The sequence below is a fragment of the Mauremys reevesii genome, linkage group 12 (genome assembly GCF_016161935.1).
Source record: "Mauremys reevesii isolate NIE-2019 linkage group 12, ASM1616193v1, whole genome shotgun sequence".
NCBI classification, from domain to species: domain Eukaryota; kingdom Metazoa; phylum Chordata; order Testudines; family Geoemydidae; genus Mauremys; species Mauremys reevesii.
Window position 1 is genome coordinate 1,417,750 of NC_052634.1, and position 22,802 is coordinate 1,440,551.

The 22,802-nt window shown below is 55.2% G+C and overlaps 1 protein-coding gene across 1 annotated transcript; it reads left to right on the forward strand.

The window, feature by feature from the left end:
* The first annotated feature begins 262 nt into the window (after window positions 1-262).
* Window positions 263-22,334, forward strand: SMIM35 (small integral membrane protein 35). The gene is made up of 5 exons (XM_039496914.1): window positions 263-269; window positions 384-488; window positions 19,078-19,194; window positions 21,415-21,448; window positions 22,195-22,334. Exons 1-5 carry the CDS (start codon window positions 263-265, stop codon window positions 22,298-22,300), a joined length of 369 nt encoding a protein of 122 aa, XP_039352848.1. The 3' UTR covers window positions 22,301-22,334.
* The last annotated feature ends 468 nt before the right edge of the window (window positions 22,335-22,802 follow it).

The following is a 22,802-nucleotide window of genomic DNA, read 5'->3' on the forward strand; positions in this document are numbered from 1 at the left end:
AGGCAGGACAAGGAGTAATGGGCTTAATCTGCAGTACGGTTAGATATTAGGAAAACCTTCCTAACTCTCAGGGGAGTTAAGCTCTGGAACGGGCTCCAAGGCAGGCTGTCCAATCCCTGTCACCGGAGGGTTTTAAGAACAGATGACAAACACCTGTCAGGGAGGGCCTGGGTTCATTTGGTCCTGTCTCAGTGCAGGGCTGCACCAGATGACCTGTTGAGGCCCCTTCCAGCCCCACATTTCTGTGGCTTTATGTGTGAGGATGCTTGGTAGGATCAGGACCTGACGCCTCAGCCTGTGCAATTTTTTCCACAGTTAATTGAAAACAAACTAACAACAAAGAAAAAAATAACCCCATTGAAACCCAAGTCATTTTCCAACAGAACAAAGGCTACAATCGTCTGGGGAGCTCATTACTAAAGTCCGGGTAGAGTCTCTGAGTTGGCATTGCCAAGGAACAGCTTGCATCATCTCAGCATCACTGAACGGTATTGAGAAGTCATGCGGAATTCAAAGTCTGGGCACAGACAGAGCAGAGGGGCTGCCCAGGGTCTGATTCAAGGGGACGTGAAGATCTAGGCTAGGGATTAACTACAGCGAGGCCTCAGCCATTTGACCGAGAACCAGATTTCAAACACCGCAGTAGCAAAGGTTTGAATTCAACCCATGTTAAAAATAGAGATGAAAAATTCAGAACCAGATCGAGGTGCAGATTTGAAAGCACTCCTGGCGCCTGGGTGTTGGAGGCAAGGTTTGTTCTGGGGCTCTCTCTGTTGGCCGGAAGTGGCCTCTCTTGCCTGCCTGAGAGTTTCCTGAGCCCCCCTAACCGGCACTTGGCAGGGAACTTTCGATAGTGTCCGAGGGCGTGCAGGAAGCACTGGTTGGTAGCAGAGGGGACCCTTTCCAGGAGACTAGGGCATTGGTGTGTGGGCGATTCTGGCCCTGGAAAGAACTTTGTTGGCCCTGCCCTTCTGTGCAGGCAGGTGTGCTGTGGGACTAGCCTGACGACTATCCAGGCAGGGGATGAACTTTGGAGAAAGGCAAACCCCCATCCCCCCAGCTCAGGAATAAAGCAGGCGGCACAGCAGCAAGGGGCAGGGGGCTTTTCCACTGTATCTGTCTTGCATTGCCACCCAGGTCCAATTTGATGACTTGGGCTGCCCCACCCCCCGAGGCTGTTCCCGTGTCTTTTGCCTTTCTCCATCGTGCTGTGCATGTCCCTGCAGGGCGGGGCGGGGAATCCACCCCCAGCCTATTGGGACAAACAGAAGAAAGGAGAGCAGGGCTAGCTATTGCAGCTGCTAGGAGACGTGTAAACAAACGCCTTTGCAGCAGCCAGTCTCAGGAGAAAGTGATAAATAAGACAGGAAGCCCCCTCCACCTCTCCACACCTGCTTACCGAAGGAGAAGCCCTGATAAACACATCACCCAGGCTTTGCCTTAGGAGCAGCCCAGCTTTTCTCGGTTGATGTATTGATGCTAAACAGAGAGAGCCAGGGCAGCGGGGCTGGACTTTCCTGTGGCCGCCATACATGTGCATGGATGCCTTCACTGTGCCGCCAAGAGCTGCCCCCTGACCCTGGCTGCTTTCACTTGCAAAGCAAGCTCCTGGCCTATGGAAATCGGCCCATTTCCATGTCACTTTAACGTCCCTTCCCGCCCTGCGCGAGCGAGACCATTCCCTCCAGTGTCGCTGCTGGGCGCTGCAATGGCAGGTAAGCGTCAGGGCTCTGTGCTGGGGCTGTGCCCAGGATGAGCAGGGAGAAGAGGATCAAATTCTAAGACAAAATGGCCCACAAAGGAGACAGATTCAACAGGGACTGCGATTCAGGAGCCTGGGGGCAGGGATGGGAGCTGCTTGTTGAGTGATGTCAGACTTCTCAGCTGGGCGTTGGGATCGGGGTATCTCGTCCTTCTCCTGCCCTGGGCTGTCTGCCTGGAGCGCAGTGCTGCCCCGGGCTGGCTCTTGGCTTTGGGGTCACTGTACAGGGTAAGGAGTGAGACCTGAGTCAGGCCTTCCCTCACCTGCATTCCAACCTGAAGTCAGGGCCAGGGTCAGGATTCGAATCCAGGATCCGCAGATCCCCTGTCCGCTGCTCAACCCTCCTGACTACTGTGGAAATGCAAGCTTTTATTCTCATCATTGTAAACCCTATGGAGCGCGGTGTCCATAACTCCCGGGAGTGCAGAGTTAGAATGGGGGTTTCACCGCGATGTACTGCAATAATCTCTGGCAGCTGCCCACTCTACATAAATGCTTAGGGCCAAATTCCCACACTGGCCCCCGGGTGCTGGCAGGGACTCTGCTGAGCTCCTGTCCTTCGCCTTCTCCCACAGAGCTTCCCGCTTGTTGGAGCCCAGCTCAGGGTTCTGTTTGGCCTTTCAAAGGCCTTTTCGACCAGCTGAACTCTGTCTCTCTGTGGCTGCCTCGGGTCGGTCTTTGTTGCATGTTTCATTGCAGACAATTCAGCCCTGGTGAAATTTACAGGCGATGCTGGAATGAAAACTTGCCTAGAGACTAGACTAGTGTCTAGAGACAGAAGTGGCCAGTAGAAGGACATCCTGTGCATGTCAAATCCTTCTGCGCGGAGTGGATAACATCTGAGCTTTAGCTGGTCTTAGCTTTCCTTGGGTCTATGCAATCTCCTCGTATCCAAAGGAATTCTTTGCTTTCAGTCTGGTCTCTGGAGGCAGCCAGTCAGTGTGTGCGCAGTGTCTCTCTAACTGACTTCAAACAGAGCCCATGGTAATTGTAGCTGCACTGGCTAAATTCAAAGCCGGACAGGAACTGTGCCAGCTTGCTTATGTAAAGCAAACACTTTCCTTGGAAACCTGGAGCTGCTATGACTAATTAAAATGTCCTTGCTGGCGTCTCTGTTGGAACATCAATGCAGCTTCTGGTTCTGTGGTGCCCCAAACCGTGTCCTGGCAAACGCAAACCAATGAGTGTTTGACTTGGAGATAAGCATTGGAATCCAGGACATTTGCGGGGGGGTTCACCCAAGCCTTGGTTTGCTGCACCCTGCTTGTGTGAGGGACCTGTTACAGGGGTCATTCTGACTTTCCTGATTCCTCTGGCTGTGTGGTCAGACAACACGGGGGTGATGGGGCAGAGCTGCGTGCTGAACGGTTACATTTACTGCTTTTTACTTTTAAGAAAGAGAGGAAGGAAATCTTCCCATGCAGCATCAACCTGTAAGGGCTCATTAATTAGTGGGTAAATGGTATGCACTCTGGAGTGGGAGTGAGGAACTCCTGGGTTGTACAAACTCACTGACCTTTGGCAAATCACACCGCCTCTTTTTATCTAGTTCTCCCATCTATAAAATGGGGGATGGTATTCCTTTACCTCCCTCTCTCACTGCGAGGGGGTTGGGCTGATTTGTCAGGGTCTATAGAGGGCTCGCTCTGTGATGGGCACTATTAAATGGGTAATTACACTGCGTCAAAACCTACATCATTGGCATGAAAACGTCTCCCATTCCTTCTACCAAAGAAGCCTGCTAGCTAATGTGAGCTGTGCTCTGTGCAGACTTTGCAAAGGAAGTTTCTAGAACCTTCTAGAACCTTCTAAAAATGGCAGTCAGATCTCTGGGACATAGAAATGGGACCTCCATAGGGATGCCTCCTACACATGCATTGTAGAAGCCTGAGTTACGGTCACATTCTGCCCCCTTTAAGCCTATTGACTTCAATAGGAGTGTGTACTCCTCAGTGCGAGTAAGGGGTGCAGATTTGGGGCTTTGTTCCCATTGAAATCAATGGTCATTCTCTTGTCCTGAGCCTGGTCTGCACTAAGATCTTTTGGGGAAATATGCTGCTGCTCAGCGCTAGTGTTTTCTCCACCTGCATTGGGTGACATAGTGATGGAAACACCCATGTGCACTCGCATTGCAGCTGCCATTGGGGGAGAGACAATGGGGCAGATTTTCTGAAAACCCTCGTGCACACAGCCGTGTTAGTGCACACGATGGCACCCACGTTCCACAGGCCAGCTCCAGGTGCACTGGCTGAGAAGCGTGGGGGAGGCTGGCACAATTCTTGCCCATGCTTTGCTCAGCTGTTGCAGTGACTCTTTTAGGGAATGACCCTTCTAAGAACACATGTGTTTTGACCTCAGGAAGAGCCCTGGACCCAGCAAGCAAACTTTTGAGGGGCAGCTAATTCCAGTGACGTATTTGTGCAGTTCCTAGGGGGAGAGGCAGGAGGGGAAGCCATGCAGAAGTTGGGGAGCCACGGGCTCTGGGCAGTAGCGTCTCATGATATATTAGCAAGCAATAAAGCAAAGACCAGCAGAAGAAAGGAGGCAGAGGATGGGTTGCACACCCGGGCTGAGAACTGCTGTTGGATATTCAGAGCAAAGGGGGAACAGGAGTGCCCTCATTTTCTTTCACACCCAGGGATAATAAATCTGCCTCGTTCAAACATGGAGCTGCTCTCTATCTGACTGAGTCTGAAACTCCGGCGGGAGAGCGGTGAAATGGCAGCGAATAGGGAGGTGAGCGTCTCCCATCCCTGTGGGAAGGATGGTGGGATCTGCCAGGGGGCCCTGGGAGCTGAAAGAGAGTTGTTCTATGCTCCCATGCTGGTGACTCACCATGTCTGCCCAGCTGCAAGGTATCCTTCAGCCTGTGGAGAGAGTCCGTTTCCCAGATCCAAGGGCTGCCCGGAACGCAGCACGTGCCCTCCTATCGCTGGGTGCCTGAAAGGTGCCAGAACCCATGCAGTTTGTCCAGAGTCTCAGATGCTCTGCGGCTGTCCCCACTCTGCCTGAGCTGAGCAGCCGCTGCTCTTTGGTGCTCTCTCCCAGCACTGAGGGCTGGACAGCGGGAGTGCTATTTAAAACCCACAATGGTAGTTGTCAAACAGGAATTATGATTTGGATTGTAATTTGACACCCATCTGTCAGCATCAACATCACCTGCATAATCTTCTCTGCATCTGCCCCTGGTGAGTGACTCACCTGCAGAGCTATTGCCCAGATTAGCCTATCAGGAGGGAACTGATGGAGCAAGGCTTTTCTCCGTGTGATAACAGGCACCCGACCCACGCTGCTCTCCCTCTGTCTGAACAACGCGGAAGGCCAGACAAAGTTGGTTTTGAGTCAGAAATGTTCTAGGGTGGAGGGGGAAGGAAGAGAATGTGACACGGAAGGTTACCAGACGGTTATGCCCTTACTTCTAAGGTCACCAGCTCGTCATATTTCTAGGTGAGTCACCCTGTTTCATTACAGTGAGTCAGTGAGCACAAGTCGCCCACCTCTTCACCCAGTTTCCTTTCTTCAGCCGCAGCTGCTCCAGGGTTCTTTGTCCTGACCTGAGCTGAGCTGGTGTGTTGTGTTGCTGTTGACTCTTAGACAGCTGCCATGTTGCACCTCAGAAGAGGCTCTGTTTCAGGGGTGGGTGCCATGCTCCATACATTTATCCCTTGCAGCTTACCCTGTGTGTGCACGTGTAAAGCACGCTGAGCACCTCGGATTGAAAGGGGCCAACCGCAGCTACTTTACAAAAACGCATTTTGAAGATTGCCATGGTGCTGCTGTCTCACCGAAAGCTCTCACTGCTGAGCTGGGCTGCTTCGTCCCAGGGGCTTTGGCACAAGGGGCTCTGTTCTCCTCCAAGGCTTTCACTGCTCAGCTGTAGGAGACGCCTTGCGTGGCTTTTGTTGCTAGTCAGCATGTCACCTCCAAAAGAGTTACAGCCAACTTGTGGTGGGTGGCTCATGATGAGAATCCCTGGGTAGGAAATGGCACAGGCGACTGGCGCATGCACGTTACACAGCCAAGCACTGCGACATGTGTCGGGCTGGGATACCGAGTGCCAGGGCCCATCAGTCCAAGTGCCACCTTTGGCAGCTGGGTTCTTGGCCTGAGGCTGCACATTGGTGGCTGCAGAACATTGTCCCGCACTGTGAGGGTCTGGGTGGGATGGGAGCCTGGCCCTTCATTGTGCTGAGGCCCCGTTCCCCCGGGGGGCCTTGGGGACAGAGGGAAAGCGCAGCGGAAAAGCAACGCGGTGGCCTTGGCAGGGCTGTTTGAAACCCATCTGCTGTGATAGGCTGATTGTTCTGGGTGCTTCTCATCCACTGTTATCAGGCCAGCCCCTCTGGCCCCACATGGGCGTGGGGGCAGAGATGGATCTTTCCTCACACCCAGCCCCTCTGGCCCCACATTGCGGGGGGGGGATGGAATGGATCTTTCCTCACATGCAGCCTCTCTGGCCCCACATGGGCGTGGGGGCGGGGATGGATCTTTCCTCACACCCAGCCCCTCTGGCCCCACATGGGGGGACACGGAATGGATCGTTCCTCACACCCAGCCCCTCTGGCCCCACATGGGAGGGGGGATGGAATGGATCGTTCCTCACACCCAGCCCCTCTGGCCCCACATGGGGGGACACGGAATGGATCGTTCCTCACACCCAGCCCCTCTGGCCCCACATGGGGGGGGGGGGGGATGGAATGGATCTTTCCTCACATCCAGCCTCTCTGGCCCCACATGGGAGGGGGGATGGAATGGATCGTTCCTCACACCCAGCCCCTCTGGCCCCACATGGGGGGGGGATGGAATGGATCGTTCCTCACACCCAGCCCCTCTGGCCCCACATGGGGGGACGGAATGGATCGTTCCTCACACCCAGCGCCTTGCACAGCCCCACCCTGCCTGCATCTCAGGACAGATCCCGGCCTCGTTTCCCCGGCCTAGATCCGGAGGAACTCCACTAAGGCCCCTGACGTCACTGCGGAGTTAACCGGGGTAGCTGAGCTCCTGGTCCCTAGCTTGGCCCCGGCTCCCCCATGCGCACTGGGCGCTCTGCTGACTCCGCTCTGCTTGGTCCTCCCTCTGCCTCCCTTTCCCAGTAACGGCTCGAGGCCCTTTCTGATGCTGTGCCCAACATCTGCACCAGCCGCCCTGCCCCGTGGGACGCGCAAGCTCCAGATCCCCGTCCCCCTTCGCCAGCCCTCCCTGCAATTACATGTCAACGTTCAAAGCCCCCAAAGCAGAGGAGCCAATACGTGGGTAAGAGTGAGCCTGCTGCCCCACCCTTCCCTGCCATAACTCTCCCCCCGCCCCCACCCTTCTCGCTTGTCTGGCTGGGCCCTGGGAGCAGAGACCTGTCCTTGGGCGCTGCATGGGCAGTGCCATGCCAATGAATAACAATGGGGCCAGGTTGAACAATAGGTGTGAGTGGGATTCAGCCTGAGGGTGCCTGTGTGAAGAAAGGGATAAACAAATTGCAGCCAGTCCCCAGGGGCGAGGGAGGCAGCTGGCAGCCTTACCTTGCTTACTCCTCTCTCCTCAGCATCAGGCATCGGTCACTGCCGGGGGGCCAGGCACGAGGGGGCTGCTCACGTAGGGCCATCGCTGTGTCCCTAAGGGCACTGCTTATTTCAGCACACGGGGGAGCTCGATGGGAGAGAGTTTTGGGGACCTCAGAGAGGTCTGTGCCCTTCCCCCACAAATCCAGCCCCTTTTTCAGAGCTGCCTCCCTAGGATCCACTTGGCACCGTTCTGGGACTGAACCAGGGGTTGGATGCTGTCAGCTGGGGGAGATGCCACCCGCCCTGTAACCGCAAGGCTCAGCACGGCAGGCAGCGGATGTCTCGTCCTCAGCAGGCAACAAAGAATGTCTCCCTTGAGTCACCCGGAGTGTGCGAGTCACAAGTTGCTCTCTGTGTCCCTGTGTCACACCGAGATGTTACACCTGTGGGTTGGAATATCTCCATCTTCCTAGGGAGTCTCCCAGCAGTGTGTAGAGTAGCCATGCTCTCTGGAGAGCTGGGTCTCCGTGCTGTGTGAACTGGCAAGGAGCTGTGATGAACGGACGCCCCCCGACTTATGCCATTATGTGGTCTCCTCACCTCAAAAAAGATATTCTAGCACTAGAAAAGGTTCAGAAAAGGGCAACTAAAATGATTAGGGGTTTGGAGAGGGTCCCATACGAGGAAAGATTAAAGAGGCTAGGACTCTTCAGCTTGGAAAAGAGAAGACTAAGGGGGGATATGATAGAGCTATATAAAATCATGAGTGATGTTGAGAAAGTGGATAAGTAAAAGTTATTTACTTATTCCCATAATACAAGAACTAGGGGTCACCAAATGAAATTAATAGGCAGCAGGTTTAAAACAAATAAAAGGAAGTTCTTCTTCACTCAGCGCAGTCAACTTGTGGAACTCCTTACCTGAGGAGGTTGTGAAGGCTAGGACTATAACAATGTTTAAAAGGGGACTGGATAAATTCATGGTGGCTAAGTCCATAAATGGCTATCAGCTAGGGTGGGTAAGAATGGTGTCCCTAGCCTCTGTTCGTCAGAGGATGGAGATGGATGGCAGGAGAGAGATCACTTGATCATTGCCTGTTAGGTTCACTCCCTCTGGGGCACCAGGCATTGGCCACTGTCAGTAGACAGATACTGGGCTAGATGGACCTTTGGTCTGACCCGGTACAGCCGTTCTTATGTTCTTATGTTCATCGTTCCGTTCTGGAAAGCCTTGCGTAACTCAAATTTTGTGTAAGTCGGAAACGCACACCCATACGTTAAGCAAAAATGTCTGCAACTCGAAAATCCTATTTCTGGCTTATGGAACTTTTTCCGTATATGCGAATTTGCGTAAGTCAGGTCTTGAATAACCCAGGGAGCATCTGTATGGTGTAACAGGTGCCCCGAGAGCCAATTCTTCAGCCATGCACCAGCTCGCTAGCTGGCCTCTGGTGCAGTCAGAGGCTGCACAATGGCCGGGCTTGACTTACATGTGTATGGAGATGTGATAGCAGCAGGAGCCCTAAAAGCAGACAGCCAGTTTCCTCCCTCGGTTTCCACTGCAGTCTGGATGCTCAGCACCTCTGTCAGACAGACCCCACCCTGGGCATGCCAGGACAGGCACTAACAGCTCTGGCACTGGGGTTAGCTGGAGACATTACGATGGCTTTCCCGTAATAACACAGTAATGAGTAACGCAGGGCCTTAGGTTCTGCCTCAGCAGGGTAGTAGTGACATGTAATAGCACTGCTGGACCTGGTGCGGGGGCTGTGGAGTTTAACTCACTAGTGTTTGTCACGTGCTTTGAGAGCCTTGGCAGGAAGCTGCTGGAGAAGAGGCTAGCCTAGTGTTATAACGTCCCGGGTCCTGGTTCAGGACAGCACTAACACAGGCACTTCCATAGGTTTAAATACTGTCGCGACTAGGGATGCTTTCTGGAGCTTGGAAGAGGTGCAGTGATCATTAACAAACTGTCTCAAACAGTTGCAATACTAAATTAAAAAATAATTCATCTGAAAAAGTCAACTTCACTCTTGCCCTTCCTGTGCTGTGGGGCTGCTAAGTGGGATGATGGCTTGGGATAACCTCACGGATAACCGCTCACCACCAACATGCCACAACCATCATTTGAAAACACGGATGCAGAGAAGTGACAATGGACACAGCTGTGTCTGTCTTACCTGACTGCTGTCTCAGCAGGTGAACAGGAAATTAATGAATTAATCAAAGGAGGTGGGCTGTGTTCTTCAGAGCAATTCCCACATGTCACCAGGCTGGAGGTGGAGTGAAATCTCAGCACCTACTGGAGAGGGAGAATTTGGCAAAAATGCCTCCCCCCTGAGTATGTTCTGGCTGCTGCCTAATGGATTTAATTTGTGAAAACAGGGAGGAAAATCAGATCAGTGAGTCTGTGGATTGTAGTTAGAGCTGAGCATGAATATCACTGAGAGCCGGCTAGAAAGCTCTGGCATTTGCAAACTCATTAGAAACTGAGAGTGTGTGTATTTTAATTTTTGGTTAGTTAGAATTTTCTTTTATAATGGACCTTTCCAGAATAGCAGGCAAGAGTCTTCACTGCTTAATTATACATGCAGCTTACCCATGGCAAATGTGATGAGATGATCAGTAGTGGAACTAGCTCAGTATCAGAGCCAATTCTTTTGCAATGCCTGCTTGATAGGTCTCAAAATGTGATTGTAAATGGGAGTCATCATTGAATGAGTGTGTTCATAAAATCATCACTGATAAAGTTTGCAGGTAACACAAACATTGGGGGCATGGTAAACAACGAAGAGGGCAGGTCACTGATTCAGAGCGATCTGGATCGCTTGGTAATCTGGGCCCAAGCAAGCAATGTGTGTGTTAATACGGCTAAATGCATCCATCTAGGAACAAAGAATACAGGCCATACTTACAGGACGGCACTCAAGCCTGGGAAGCCGTGATGGAAAAGATCTGGGGGTCATCATGGTGGATAATCAACTGAGTACGAGCTCCCAGCGTGACACTGTGGCTAAAAGAGCTAATGTGATCCTGAGATGCACAAACCGGGGAATCTCAAGTAGCTGTAGAGAGGTTATTTTCCCTCGTATTTGGCACTGGTGTGACATGCCCTAATAGTAAGAGACTTAATCTATTTAGCTTAACAGAGAGACGGTTAAAGGGTGACTGACCAGTTGGTAAGTACCTGCACGGAGAACAAATATTTAATAACGGGCCCTTCAGTCTAGCAGGGAAAGGTCTAACGTGATCCCGTGGCTGGGAGTTGAAGCTAGACAAAGGCGGGCAAGACGTAAGGCACATGGAGTGATTAGCCGCCGGAGCGGTGGATTCTCCGTCACTGACGGTTTTAAAATCCAGATTGGCTGTTTCTCTACAAGCTCTGCTCTGGGAATGATTCTGGGGCCAGTCTCTGGCCTGTGCGATTCAGGGGGTCAGACGAGATGATCACAATGGTCCCTTCTGGCCTTGGAATGTATGAATCTCTGTGCTTACGTCTCCCCGTCTGTAAGCGGCACTAACACCCATCCCACGGGCGGGGGTGGGGGAGGCAGCTGTGACGTTAAATCACTAACCGCTAACGTTTGCACAGTGCTTAGACACCCTGGGATGGAAGGTGTTAGGAGGCAGCCCAACCACCCAGCTGCATTCTTTGAGCCTTGCTCGCTGATCCATTGTGTTGTACTGCCTGGCTGTGCTAGTCACCTGCAATCACCATCTCATTGTCTCAGCCCTCGCTGGCCTGGGCTCAGTGAGCTTATCAGGCTCACAGCTTGTTCCTTTCTTTCCCTCTGCCCGGGACTCTCCAAAGTGCGAGTGTTTTAAATATTCACTGCCCCGTGCCCAGTGCAAAGCGGGTGTGAAACGCTGCCGTTCTGGTGCATTGGCCAGCGCACGAGGCTCTGGTGTAAGCAGCAGCACGTGGTGCAGGGCAACGAGGAGTAGGCCCCAGGCCCAGGAGACCCTGTTACATAGTGACAAGGTCCTGAGTAGCCTAGTGATGGACCTGTGCCAAACAAAAGGCAGCGAAAGGTGCGAACTTGTCGCGTGTGGTGTCACGCCAGCCTGGCCGAACACAGCGGGAGGGTTTGTAGCTGGAAGGCTCCCCGGGCCGGGTGCGATGCAGAAGCCTTTGGAAAACGGGAGGCAGCAGTTGCAGTGGCCAGGAACCCCCCAGATCCGGTGCTTGGAGACCAGTGCCTGCTACTCCAGCCCATAGAGTGGACTAGTGGGTGCAGATGCCACAGAGGGGGTGCATGGCAGCCTCACTGCCTGCCCGCAAGTTGGTGTGGGGGGGCTTGTTCATTCAACCCCCACCCTGGACAAAGTCAGGGAACTGGTCTGTGGCGGAGACTGTCACCCTCAGCGCTCCCTGGCTAAGGCCCTGCCACCCCGTCTCGCGCTCTCCCCATGCTGAGCGGTGCAGCGCCTCTCCTGTCTGCCGGGCCTGCTGGCTCTTGGCACTGGCACTGGCACTGTTGTAACCCAGAGGAGAACACAAAGGAGCTGAGGACACAATGTGCGTTGTGTAATATTGACCTGAGTGGCACCACACCCTCCTTTCCCGGCCAGGTGGGGAGGCCTGCCTGCTCCTTTCTCACGGACGGGCTGTTTGTTTTTTAACATCCCAATAACTGGTGACAATAGCTGGGAAGGCCAGAAGAGACTGTGATGTTCATCTAGTTTGACCTCCTGCAGAACATGAGCCAGGGGCCTCCCCCAGGGATTCCTGCAGCAAGCCCAGGGCTCGTGGCTGAGTTAGACTGGCTGGGAGCCCCCAGCGACGTGACAGTCACCACACCGGGACAAAGGGTGAAAACAGACCCCACGACTGGAACCGCCCTCAGGCACTCTGGGTTTGGATGGAAACTGACTCATTAACTGAAAGCAAGACAGGGCAACCCCAGGCCCCAGCCTGGGACCCACCTCCGAGGACGGCTCCTTTGGAAAGGGCTGCCCCAGCCGATCCATTGGGCAGCAGCGAACCCGGGGCCAGGGCAGCTCAAAGCATGGCGGCGTGGCTAATGAGCATTGCCATAGGCCTGGGGAACTCTAGCAGAGCCAAGCTCTCGGCAGCGGGACGCGCTCTGGTGCTGCGATTGGATTCAGTAACTCGGGACCCCGGTGACACAGACTTGCAGGCGTGAGTGGATGTGCTGCTGACCTGCTCATGCTGGGCGCCTTAGGAGAGCTCAGCTTTGCACTCACTCCGTACGTCTTTGTATCACTTGCACCTTAAGAAGCAAATTTCCCAAGCTGCAGTATCTGGATTTGGGGCAGTGGAAGGGGTCAGGAACCTGCAGCAATCCTCCCACTGCCTGCTTCCGCCAGCCATGCTGTTCCCTGAGCCGCTGGTGCAGCGGAGCTGAGGACTGTTTGACATTGCCCACCTTGTACCCTGTCGCTCCTGTCCCGCCCTATGAATGTTGTGCATTGTTCCCTTCCCTGCCTCACTGGGTGAGCAGCGGTGGCCGTGCTGCAGGAACTCAGGTGGAACAGAGTGACCCCAGAGCAGCTGTGAGACTGGAGGCAGCAGCCCTGGGGGACTCCAAGAACAGCTTGTTCCTCTTTCTAGCTAAAATAGAAACTTCCCTGGAGCTGCTGAGCTGGAACCAGGTGTGGTCTGGAAAGTGAACCAATGTCTAGGCCCTATGTTCCCGGCCGGAAATGCTCCCTCTTGTTTGGGGGCACATGGAGCAAGGCAGAACTGGGGGGTACGATTAGCAGGCAGGATAAACCCCTCCCTCTCTGGCAAGACTGTGAGCTAGACAGACAGCGGGAATCTACCCAGGCTCGGCTCCTGTTTTGTCCAATGGCCTCGCTAAGGAAGAACCTCGTTTACATTCAGCACAGCGGAGTTGTGGCTCTCCACTGCTGTGAGATGCAATCTCTTGCTAGGATTTTCCAGCCACTGGATGCTGTGCTGTCGCTCGAGGGGCACTCACTGTCAGCGAAGCTTTGCCTGGGTCAGGGCCTGGTTCGTGCAGTGCCAAGATGGGGATTGGGCCACAGGACAGGATGTTGGCATGTGCATGGCACTAGGTCACCCTCTAGTGAAAAAGGGTCCTTATCTCGGGCTATATCTGCTGGCGTAACCCCCTGTGCCATTGCTTGTGAGGGTTTTATCTCCCCAGCAGGCTGGATCACTTGTTGGGAAAAGGTTGGTTTTGTGGCTATGGGGCAAAGCTTGGAGATACTCCATGACTCGGTTTCCCCTCCTCCTCTTGTCTAGTTAGACTGCCAGCTCTTCGGGGGAGGGGCTAAGTGTCCGTGCAGCACCCGGCACAGTAGGCCGCAGTCTCAGTTTGGGGATCGAGCTGTTGCTGTGATACAAATACAGACACTAAGAATCAAACCAAGGCACCCTCATGATTTAGATCAGCTGCAAAGCCCAGCCACTGTTGCTGACTATATTTTCCTAGGAAGTGGTTGTGTTCTGCCCACTGAACCACTGAAATGCTATAGTGGTAACATAGGGACTCCAGTATTACCAGCTCCATGTGCTCAAAAAATCATGAGTCAGGACCCAGAAAATCCTGAGTTTGGTTTACAAATCACGAGGTTTCAAAAACAATGGGTCCAGGGTTTTTGTTCTTTCCCCTCTGGTCTTGGAGGTGATAAGGTCATTCAGATCTTCAAGCTTTTCTCTGCAATCACAGGGGCTGGAACCTCGACCCCCGAGAGTCGCACCTAATCCCGTCACTCCAGGAGCGGGGCTTTTAAGCAAAGTATCAAATATCATAAGACGCAATACCTTTGGAAGAGCTGGGATTTTAGCGCTTTGGGGAGGGGAACCAGCTCTTTGTCCAGTGTTTGTTCAGTGCCCAGCACCTGGGCCGTGGCTGGAGCTGCCTGCCGTGACAGTAACACAAATAGATAATAGCAATAACTACAGGGGACACCATACCAGCAGCAGGGAGAGTCAGACAGCTTTATTAATCTGGGGCTGGGATACCGCTCTCTGCCAGTAGGTGGCACTCTATTGATGCAGCAATTAGCACTTCTCCAGGGTCATAATCTATAGTTCGCAGACGCGAGGATGGATGTCCCTGGGAGGAAGCTTGCACGCATGGGAGAGCGTGCTCCCCTTCATCTCCTTCTGGTGTGCTCTTTAGCATCCAGCATGCAATCTCACAGCTGTGCACTGCAGGGTCACACAGCCACACATGGGGCCAGCATCATGCCTGGTGCAAACTGCTCTGACTTCCAGGGACTTGCACCAGGGATGCCTGTGGCTGTGGCACTTGTTAAGCCATGTGGTGTGAATCCTGCCCTTGGAGAAGGCAGAGCTAGGATGACTTGCTACCTCTCGTGATGGGCTGTCTCAAACAGCACACTAGATGCCCAGGTAACTGTTCCGGATCTGCCTAGCCAGCTGTTTCCAGCTGGGAGGCTCTCTCTTGTCCCAGCAGGTTTTGTAGGGGGGTGGGGAAAATGCCATAATATTGCCATCTACGTTAGCACCATGCTATTCGAGATCTCCCTGGGGGGCCAGGCTGCCCTTTCTTCATTGTTTGTTCTCCTCTTTACGCGCTGTCAGGAAAACACAAGGCATTGCTACACCGGAGAGGCATGACACTGCAAGGGAAAGTCACCTGCAGGAGTTTCACAGAGGCCAGGGCTCCCTGTGCTGAATTCCCTTTGCAGTGGGCAGAGGGGCACCATGCTCCTGGGCTCTCGGGCCTGGCTAAACTCCCTTTCCACCCCAACAAGGCCAGGAGGCCAAGGCTGGGAATACGCTCCCCAAAGGTCTCATGTCTCCCTTGGGTGGTGCAGCCTCAGGCCCGTGGCACCTACCTGGCTGTCCTGCTGAGCCCGGCTCCCTGCACAGCCATGGCTGGCCAATGCACGGGGGGGGCCCTGCTTCCATTCATTTGGATTCCCCCATGCTACAAGGTGCAGTGTCCTGTGGGTCAGCTCAAGCCTCAGGAGAAGGAGCCTCCTGTTACGGTTATTTTGGGGGCAGGCACCCTGAGCATCCCATTGTCGGGGACAGCGAAGTTCGTTGTCTGATCACAGAGAGACAGGCAACACCAGCAAGGTACGATCAATAAATAATAATTTTGGTTTTGTTTTCTTGGCCTTCTGGTTTCTGAGCCTTTAGGGGTCACGTTTCCAAGCTCTGCTCTGCAAACACAAGGGCTAGAAACCTGCTTTTTAAGAACAGGAGACAGGAAAGTCTCCCATCATCATGTGACTCCAGCAGCTGGGGTTTAAGAAAAACACCCACACCAGTGGTTTTAAACCTGTGGTCCGCGGATGCCTGGGGGACTGCAGACTGTCCAAGAATTTCCATCGGGGTCCACACCTCCAGTCACAATTTTTTAGGGGTCTGCAAATGAAAACAGGTTGAAAACCACTGGCCTACGCTGCAGTGTTGGAGTTGCAGAAAGCCCACAGAGGGGCAGAATGGTGCTGGCAGTGGCTGTGTCTAACCACATTTGTTGCTGGCAGGCTTCCTGCTCCATTTCTTGACCGGTACAGTCAGGGATTTTCTGTCTGAGAGCCGTGCTAGGCAAACCGTGCACCACAGCTGATCCACAGCATGGAGGTGACTGTTTTGAAGGACTCTTTTATACCATAGTCATCCTCCACATTTGCAATTGATCTATTTATAGGAGCTTCGTGGCAATCCTGGTTTGATCGTGCTTTGCGTATGGGCACAAACCTTGTTACTGTCTCAAGGGTTAATGGCAGACAAAGCCATTGCAGGTGTCTGGCTGAACAGGGTGCTAAGGGGGCAGCAGGTGGGGACTGTAGGGCTGAGGGTGCCATGGCAGGCACAGAGGAGATGCTGAGTTCCCTGAGCCCAGCTGAAGTGGGAGGCAGCCTCTGCTATAAATCACTCTTTGCCCATTTAGAAAAGGCGGCCAGAGAACTGGCCACGGCTGTGCTGGGTGTCTGAACACTGGCTCCAGCTGCGTTAGCTCCGAGGAGACGGCTGGTACAAAGGCCGGTGTAGCTGTATAGATAAAGCGTCAGTGAAGCAAGAAGAAGCCTGTAGTAGACGAGGTTCAGGAATATGCACAAAGCGCCTGGGTTTTGTAGGGCTGATGGCACTTGTTCCCTGCGAACGGCTTCCTCTGGGCAGCTCTTTGTGGGGTTTTGACTGTGGCTGGGCAGAGACAGTCACCTGTGAGCAGCGTCCCCCTCCCTGCTGCACCTCCACCAGCAATGGCCCTGTGTGGAGCCGCTCCAGGTGCGGGGGGCTGCCTGCCTGAGGGGTGAGTGCGACCTGCAGTGAGGGGGTTACCACTCTCCCTTGCAGGGGCCTGGCACAGCTGGAGGAATGACTCAAGCAGGGGGCTGAGAGCGCAGAGCAGGCAGGCGCCTCCCTCGCGCTGGGTGTGTGGCCCAGCTGCCCGGGCTGCGGGTAACAGCTGGCTTGGGGAAGCCCCCCACAGTCCCGTTCCAGGCTGGGGCCGTGTTTTGGAACCTGAGGCCGTCAGCCGGTCCCCTTCGCCTGCCCTGAGCTCACCAGACCCATCAGTGTCCAGGGGCAGCTCCAGGTCCCAGCACCCCAAGCGCGTGCTTGGGGCGGCAAGCCACGGGGGGCGCTCTGCCGGTCGCCGCGAGGGTGGCAGGCAGGGCGGCTTGCCTGCGGAGGGTCCGCTGGTCCCGCGGCTTCGGCGGACCTCCCACAGGCTGCTGCCGAATTCACGGGACTGGGGACCTCCCGCAGGCAAGCCTCCGAAGGCAGCCTGCCTGCCGTGCTTGGAGCAGCAAAATACCTAGAGCTGCCTCTGTCAGTGTCTCACAGCTCAGGGAAATGGCTCCAGCCATGCTAAGAGCTGGGGTGTGCTGCCCAGCTTTGCCCCAGGGAGCCCCGCAGAGCCTGTGGCTGGGCCAGCACTCACTGGGGTGCCTGGCGGGCAGGGAGAGGGGACTAGGAAGCTGCTCTTTGGCTGCGGATGGAGCCCATGTCTGGGGAGACCCTGGGATACACACTGATTGTACGGACAGCTCAGCCCGGTGGCCCCAGGGTCCCTGGAAATGGGGTGCTGGGCAGAGAGCCCGCTGCAGGGATGGGGGCTGTGGCCCTTTCACGCTAGACAGGTGGGGTCATCGACTCCTTCCAGAGGCAAAGCTTTACGCCTCTGAAGTATCTGCCCCAGCCCTGGGGTGAATCGTCGCCGTCGGGTTACCCAGAAAGGGGTGACTCCCCTCCGCGGCAGGGATCAGCCCGCTCCCCCTGTCCTTTTGCAGGGGTGTTTTATCAAAGGGCTGCTGCGGGGCCCCCAGTCCTCTGCCCATGGCTCCTTGGCCGGCGGTCTGTGCCCCCAGCCCCGCGGCAGGATGGTGCCCTCAGACTCCGGGGCGAGAGGGAGGTTAGTGCAGTGGGGATGGGACGGGACAGCATCGAGATGGGGTTCTGCTGGCCTGGGGCTCCTTCGAGTCTCAGGGTGGGTAAAACTCGGAGTGCCACAGCAGGGCATGGCCACTAGGGGGTGCCGGCTGCCCGGTATTGCCCAGACATGCTGCTGTTGGCGGCACTGGGGGGCCGAGGGACCTGTCCTACAGGGTGACGCACTGGATCCGGCGCCTACGCCAGGAACCGAGCCGTGTGGGGAGTTAGGCCCTGCTGGAGCTGAGAGTGGCAGCGAAGGGGAGGCTCTGTCCCCTGATATGGGGGCCCCACAATCCTTGCCCTCCCTGCTGCTCCCCCGTCCAGTCAGGACCCCCTTATCTGGGCTCAGCACCAGGCCCTGCCCCATGGCCGTGTCCTAGTCAGGTGCAGCAGGGCCTGGCCATCCCGGGACGGAATTGCAGAGCTGTGAGTGAACAGCCTGAGCCTGGGGGACCCTCGGGGCCCCCAGAGCTGAGGTCAAACCTGGTCACCTCCTGGCGGTAAACATAGGCTGGGAATAGCTGGGAATTGGCAACTCCTGGGTCCTGCTCCTGCGGAATGAGGAATTCTGTTTATGGCCAGTGCAGCTTCCTGTTTAGACTGAAGGCAGAGAGTCTCCTACGCTGCCCAGAACTGTGGAGACGTCACGCTCCCTTTCCGGGCAGATTTTCCAGCACGGAGGCTGTTACACCTGCAAATATCCCCATCCCGCTCCTGCCTTTGGGGTGAACATGGGAGAGCTGCAAGCCCGAGCACCCGTCTGCGTGTGCAAACATGGCGCCTTGCACTTGCCAGTGCTGGACTCCCGTCTCCCAAAGCCCCCATCGCTCCTTAGCAGCACGTGTGTATGACGGGTGTGCTGAGAGGCCATGGTTGAGCCAGAGCTCCATGGTGCCAGGCGCTGCACAGGCGCTGTGAGAGACAGTCCCTGCCCCAACGAGCTCACAGTCTAACTAGACAAGATAAAGGAGGGGAAGAGACTCTTGCTCCTCCATGAGGGTCAAAGGGAACAAGCGGGGAGCAAGGTTGTTCCCTACCGGATCCCCTGTGTCACTGCTGCAGATGCCCAAGGACCATTGGCCTGGACCCACTGACCCAGTGGGAGTGGGGTTGTCAGACAGGAGAGGATTGAGTTTCTTTAAAAACGAAAGCTGGGCTTCTCCCACAATCCCATGACTCCAAGAGCTGGGGCTTTAAGAACAACCCCAGATCCTGAGACTCAAGAAGCCCCAGAGGGTTGGCCCCGCTGTGCCATGTTAGGTATTGTCTATATAGTAGTAATGCCATGCACAATCTCACCATGCCTTAAGAAGAACAGGGCAACCGGTGAGCTGGCAGGGAAGGGCTCTATAACCCACCCCGGTCCCTAGGACCCATCTCCTTGCAGCACTGAGCACCAGAGCTCCAGGTCACCTCCCCAGCCTCTTGGGAATGTTCCTCTGCAGAGCATGTCCTATTTCTGACTTGCAGGAACCGAGCCCATCAGCATCCTCGGGCTTATCCTGGGCATCGGCCTGGCCTTGCTGCTCCTGGGCATCCTGGGCTACACCATTCTTAAGTGGTACCTGAGAGGACCAGGCTGGCATCGTAAGTATGGGGCAGTGGAGAAGGGCTTAGGCAGAGGCACATACTGAGCCGTTAGCAGAGGACACCGCTACCACAGTCCCCTCTGAACGTCTCCATGTACGTTCCTGTGTCTGGCTCTGAGCGGGGGCTGCCCCCTAGACAATGGGAGTGCTGATGGGACAGTGCCCTGGTCAGAGAAGGGGCTCCCACGGGACCCTGCAAAAGGATTTCACGTTTGTGTCTCTAGTCCAGACCCAAGCCAGCTGTGTGGCACAGCTGGTGAGTCCCTGTGCTGCCCGGCATTGCTGAGTGAGACAGGGAGTGTTCGTCCCACTGAGACTAGGGCCAGGAGCCCAGCATCCGGCGTCTGCCCCCTGCTGCATGATGCTCTGCTGATGCCTCCCCAGGTCACACTCAGAAGGGCGGACAGTGCCTGCCATTTCCTGTGTGCACAACAAGCAACCCGTGGGCAGGAATTGCTCCAGCCCTGGGAGGAGGCAGCAGCCAAGCAGCATCTGCCAGGATGTTATGGAGGCGGGGGGTTTTGGACAGGCCCCAGGGCATCCAGCTGTCTTGCAAAGCTGGATCTTTAGTGCCCATGCAGAGCAGACGGGAGCTTGGCTTTTCAGATCTCGAATCCCAAAGACTCCTTGAGTGGAACCCTTGCTCCCGAAGGGCTGCTTTGCGGTGTGATCCCAGGGTCTAGGCTGTCCAAAGCGAGTCAGGAGAGGCCAGTGCAGCTGGCCCAAGAGGAGCGCTGGGTGCATTCCACTTTGGGAAGCTCTGTGCCTGTTTCCAGTGACTCAGACCAGCACACAAAGGGAGGCGCTGAAGTCCTGTAGTCCGCTATCTCCCGATTCATACAGCGCTCATGAGCTCCCAGCCAGGGCCCTGGGCACCCTACCAGCCTGCCTTGAAAGCAGCCGAGCTCTCAGAGCTGGAAACCGTTTTCAGTCTGTTAAGGAAGGTCCCAGTGCTGTATGCTGGAGCAATGCCTGTCAATAGCATACCTGCCTGGCCCGAACCAGAGAAAAGGGCCAGGGTTATATGTGCCTGAAAGGTTTCAGAGCAGAGAAACCCCTGGACTGTAGCTATCCCCACAGAGAGCCTCCACGCATAATTTCACCAACTAGCAAGGATCCAGGACAACAGCATGGCTTGTTTTCAGACAAAGGCAAGCCAGGCTGGTGCTGCGGACGGCCAGAGGGGCTGAACGTGGTGAATCAGCACAGCCCCCCCTCCCGTGCCACTCAGCTTTCCTGGCTGGCAGGAGCTCCTGGCCCCGGCTGGCAGTTAGAGGCTGGGACCATCCTGGAGCAAGCTGGCGGGAGCGAGGGACCTTCTGGGTCAGTGTCTGCGGGCTGGAGTCCAAAGACCCTGTGTCACCGGGCTCCTTAGTAGGGTGCCGAATTGCATGTTTGTGGCACTGTTCGGCTGAGACAGAAAGCAGGGCCAGATCCTCAGCTGGTGTAAATCAGCACTGACATTTGCACCAATGGAGTGTTTACACATTCCATTATCCAGAGAAGCATTTTTGCAGGTAAATGGGGAGCTAAAGGGTCCTGCCCTCTGCACTAATTTACACCTGCCTTGAGAGCAGCAGTTGCTTTGTTAACTTGTGCTTTGCTCAGAGCATGCGGTGGCACACACGGCTGCGGGGCTGAGCCATTGTGTCCACAAACGCCTGGACTGTGCTACCCACTGACCCACCGAGGGAGAGAGTGCGGGCAAGTGAGGAACAAATGGCCTCTAGTCTGAGTTAGCGGCCTAGTGGCCACAGCTTCAGTTGGGTAGATCATCCCCAAGGAGTTGCTGTGTATGAAGCCAGACACCCAGAGGCCAAGCCAGAGCTCTCATGGCTCTGCTTGTCCAGGAGCATGGACCGCCCTGGCTTAAAGGGCAATGGGGTCTGCAGGGTGGTTAGAATTGGGCGTGGGGCAGGCAGGGTTCTGGAGTGGAGGAGTCACTGTCTGAGCCTAGGGAGCTCCCCTCCACACATCACACCATCTCCCTTGTCTGGGTCTGTGGACACCGTCTGCCCTTGCTGATATCCAGCGAGACGCACAGAGCAGGCAGGTCAGGACAGTGCAGGCCGGGCATGGGAATTTCTCACTTACTGCTTCCTAGGGCCGTGTAGCTACTCCATGCCATGGCTACGGGTGCACTGTGTAATCTGCAGGCTGCAGCGCTTCTCCTCCCCCCTAACGGTCTCCTCTCCTCTCTCCCTTTTTTCCTGCCCAGGCCCTAATTTTGTTTTCAACCTGTATCACATCCGGTGAGTATATTTAATGCCCTTTGGCAGGCATGTGCGGTGCATTGCCTCAGGCCTCTCCTGGGGGCGGGAGGGGGGTAGTTCAGCAGTTCCCCCCAGTGTTATCGGCTAAGCCAGGCAGAGGAGGACAGCTCGCCGTCGGAAAGCCTGGCTCTGATCTGTGCATCTGTCTCCCCTCCCGGTGCGCCCTGGGGAAGAGCTCGGTTTGGAAGAGGTGCTGGTCGCTTGCTCCTCGTGCCTGTACTTTGCGAGTCCCAGGAGTGGGAAGGCAAAGGACGTTCAGGGCCCGTTACCCCTGGTGCCTGCCCGTCAGGCAGCAGCCCAGCCTCAGTGCCGTGTGCTGACAGGTGGGAGCTGCACTTGGGGCTACAGTCCCATGCCAACGTCTTGCCAGGTTTCAGCTGCCAGAGCCAAGCCCAGTGCTGACTCAGCTTCACTCCCAAATCCCAAACCCTAGGTGGGGTCTGGTCTCTGGACTAGCACGTCGGCAGCATCTGGGCTGCGGTTCTCTGGGTGACACGGGGCCCTCAGCTTGAGATGGAGATTCCAGGGTTGGGATACTGGGGCCTGTCGGGGCATTTCTGCATGTAACAAAGGTGGCTCCAGTCTGCTCCAGCCATGATAACTATCTGCAGCATTTGGGCTTCTCAGGACTTGTCACTGCAGCCCCTGTACAAATAAATCATGTGTGTGGGTTAATGTCCTGGAGCGGCTCCATCAGGCATCTGCCTCTCTCTGGCTCCCTTTAGCAGCCTGAAGTCTGTGGAAGTGGAGCTGGCCCCGCCGTTCACAGTCAGCGGCTCCATGAGCAACATGGGAAGTGGCTACATGCGGTTCCATGACAGGAACATGTGATGCTGCGAAGCCAGAGATACTGATGCTGCGAGGTGAGGGGCTGCACCGGTTCATTTCCTCCAGGGCAGGGAGCAGGGGCGGCTGATCATTAGCCATGGGCATCTTTATCTCAGACCCTCCCAAGGATCTCCGTCTGATTCAGCTGCGATATAAAAAAGTCACTTTGAAACTGGGGAGGCGTGTGCCACTTGTAAACCTTGGGCGGGGCAATCCCCTTTCCCTGCAGCTCTTTTCATTGCAGTCTGCTTTCCCCTCCTGCCTTCTCCTCTGCTCACAGGCATCATAAATGAGCTGGAGAAAGGGGTAAACAGTGAGGTGGCAAAGTTTGCAGACGATACAAAATTACTAAAGATAGTTAAGACCAAAGCAGACTGTGAAGAACAAAACTACGTGATTGGGCAACAAAATGGCACATGAAATGTAATGTGCATAAATGTAAAGTAATGCACATTGGAAAACATAACCCCAACTATACATGCAATATGATGGGGGCTAATTTAGC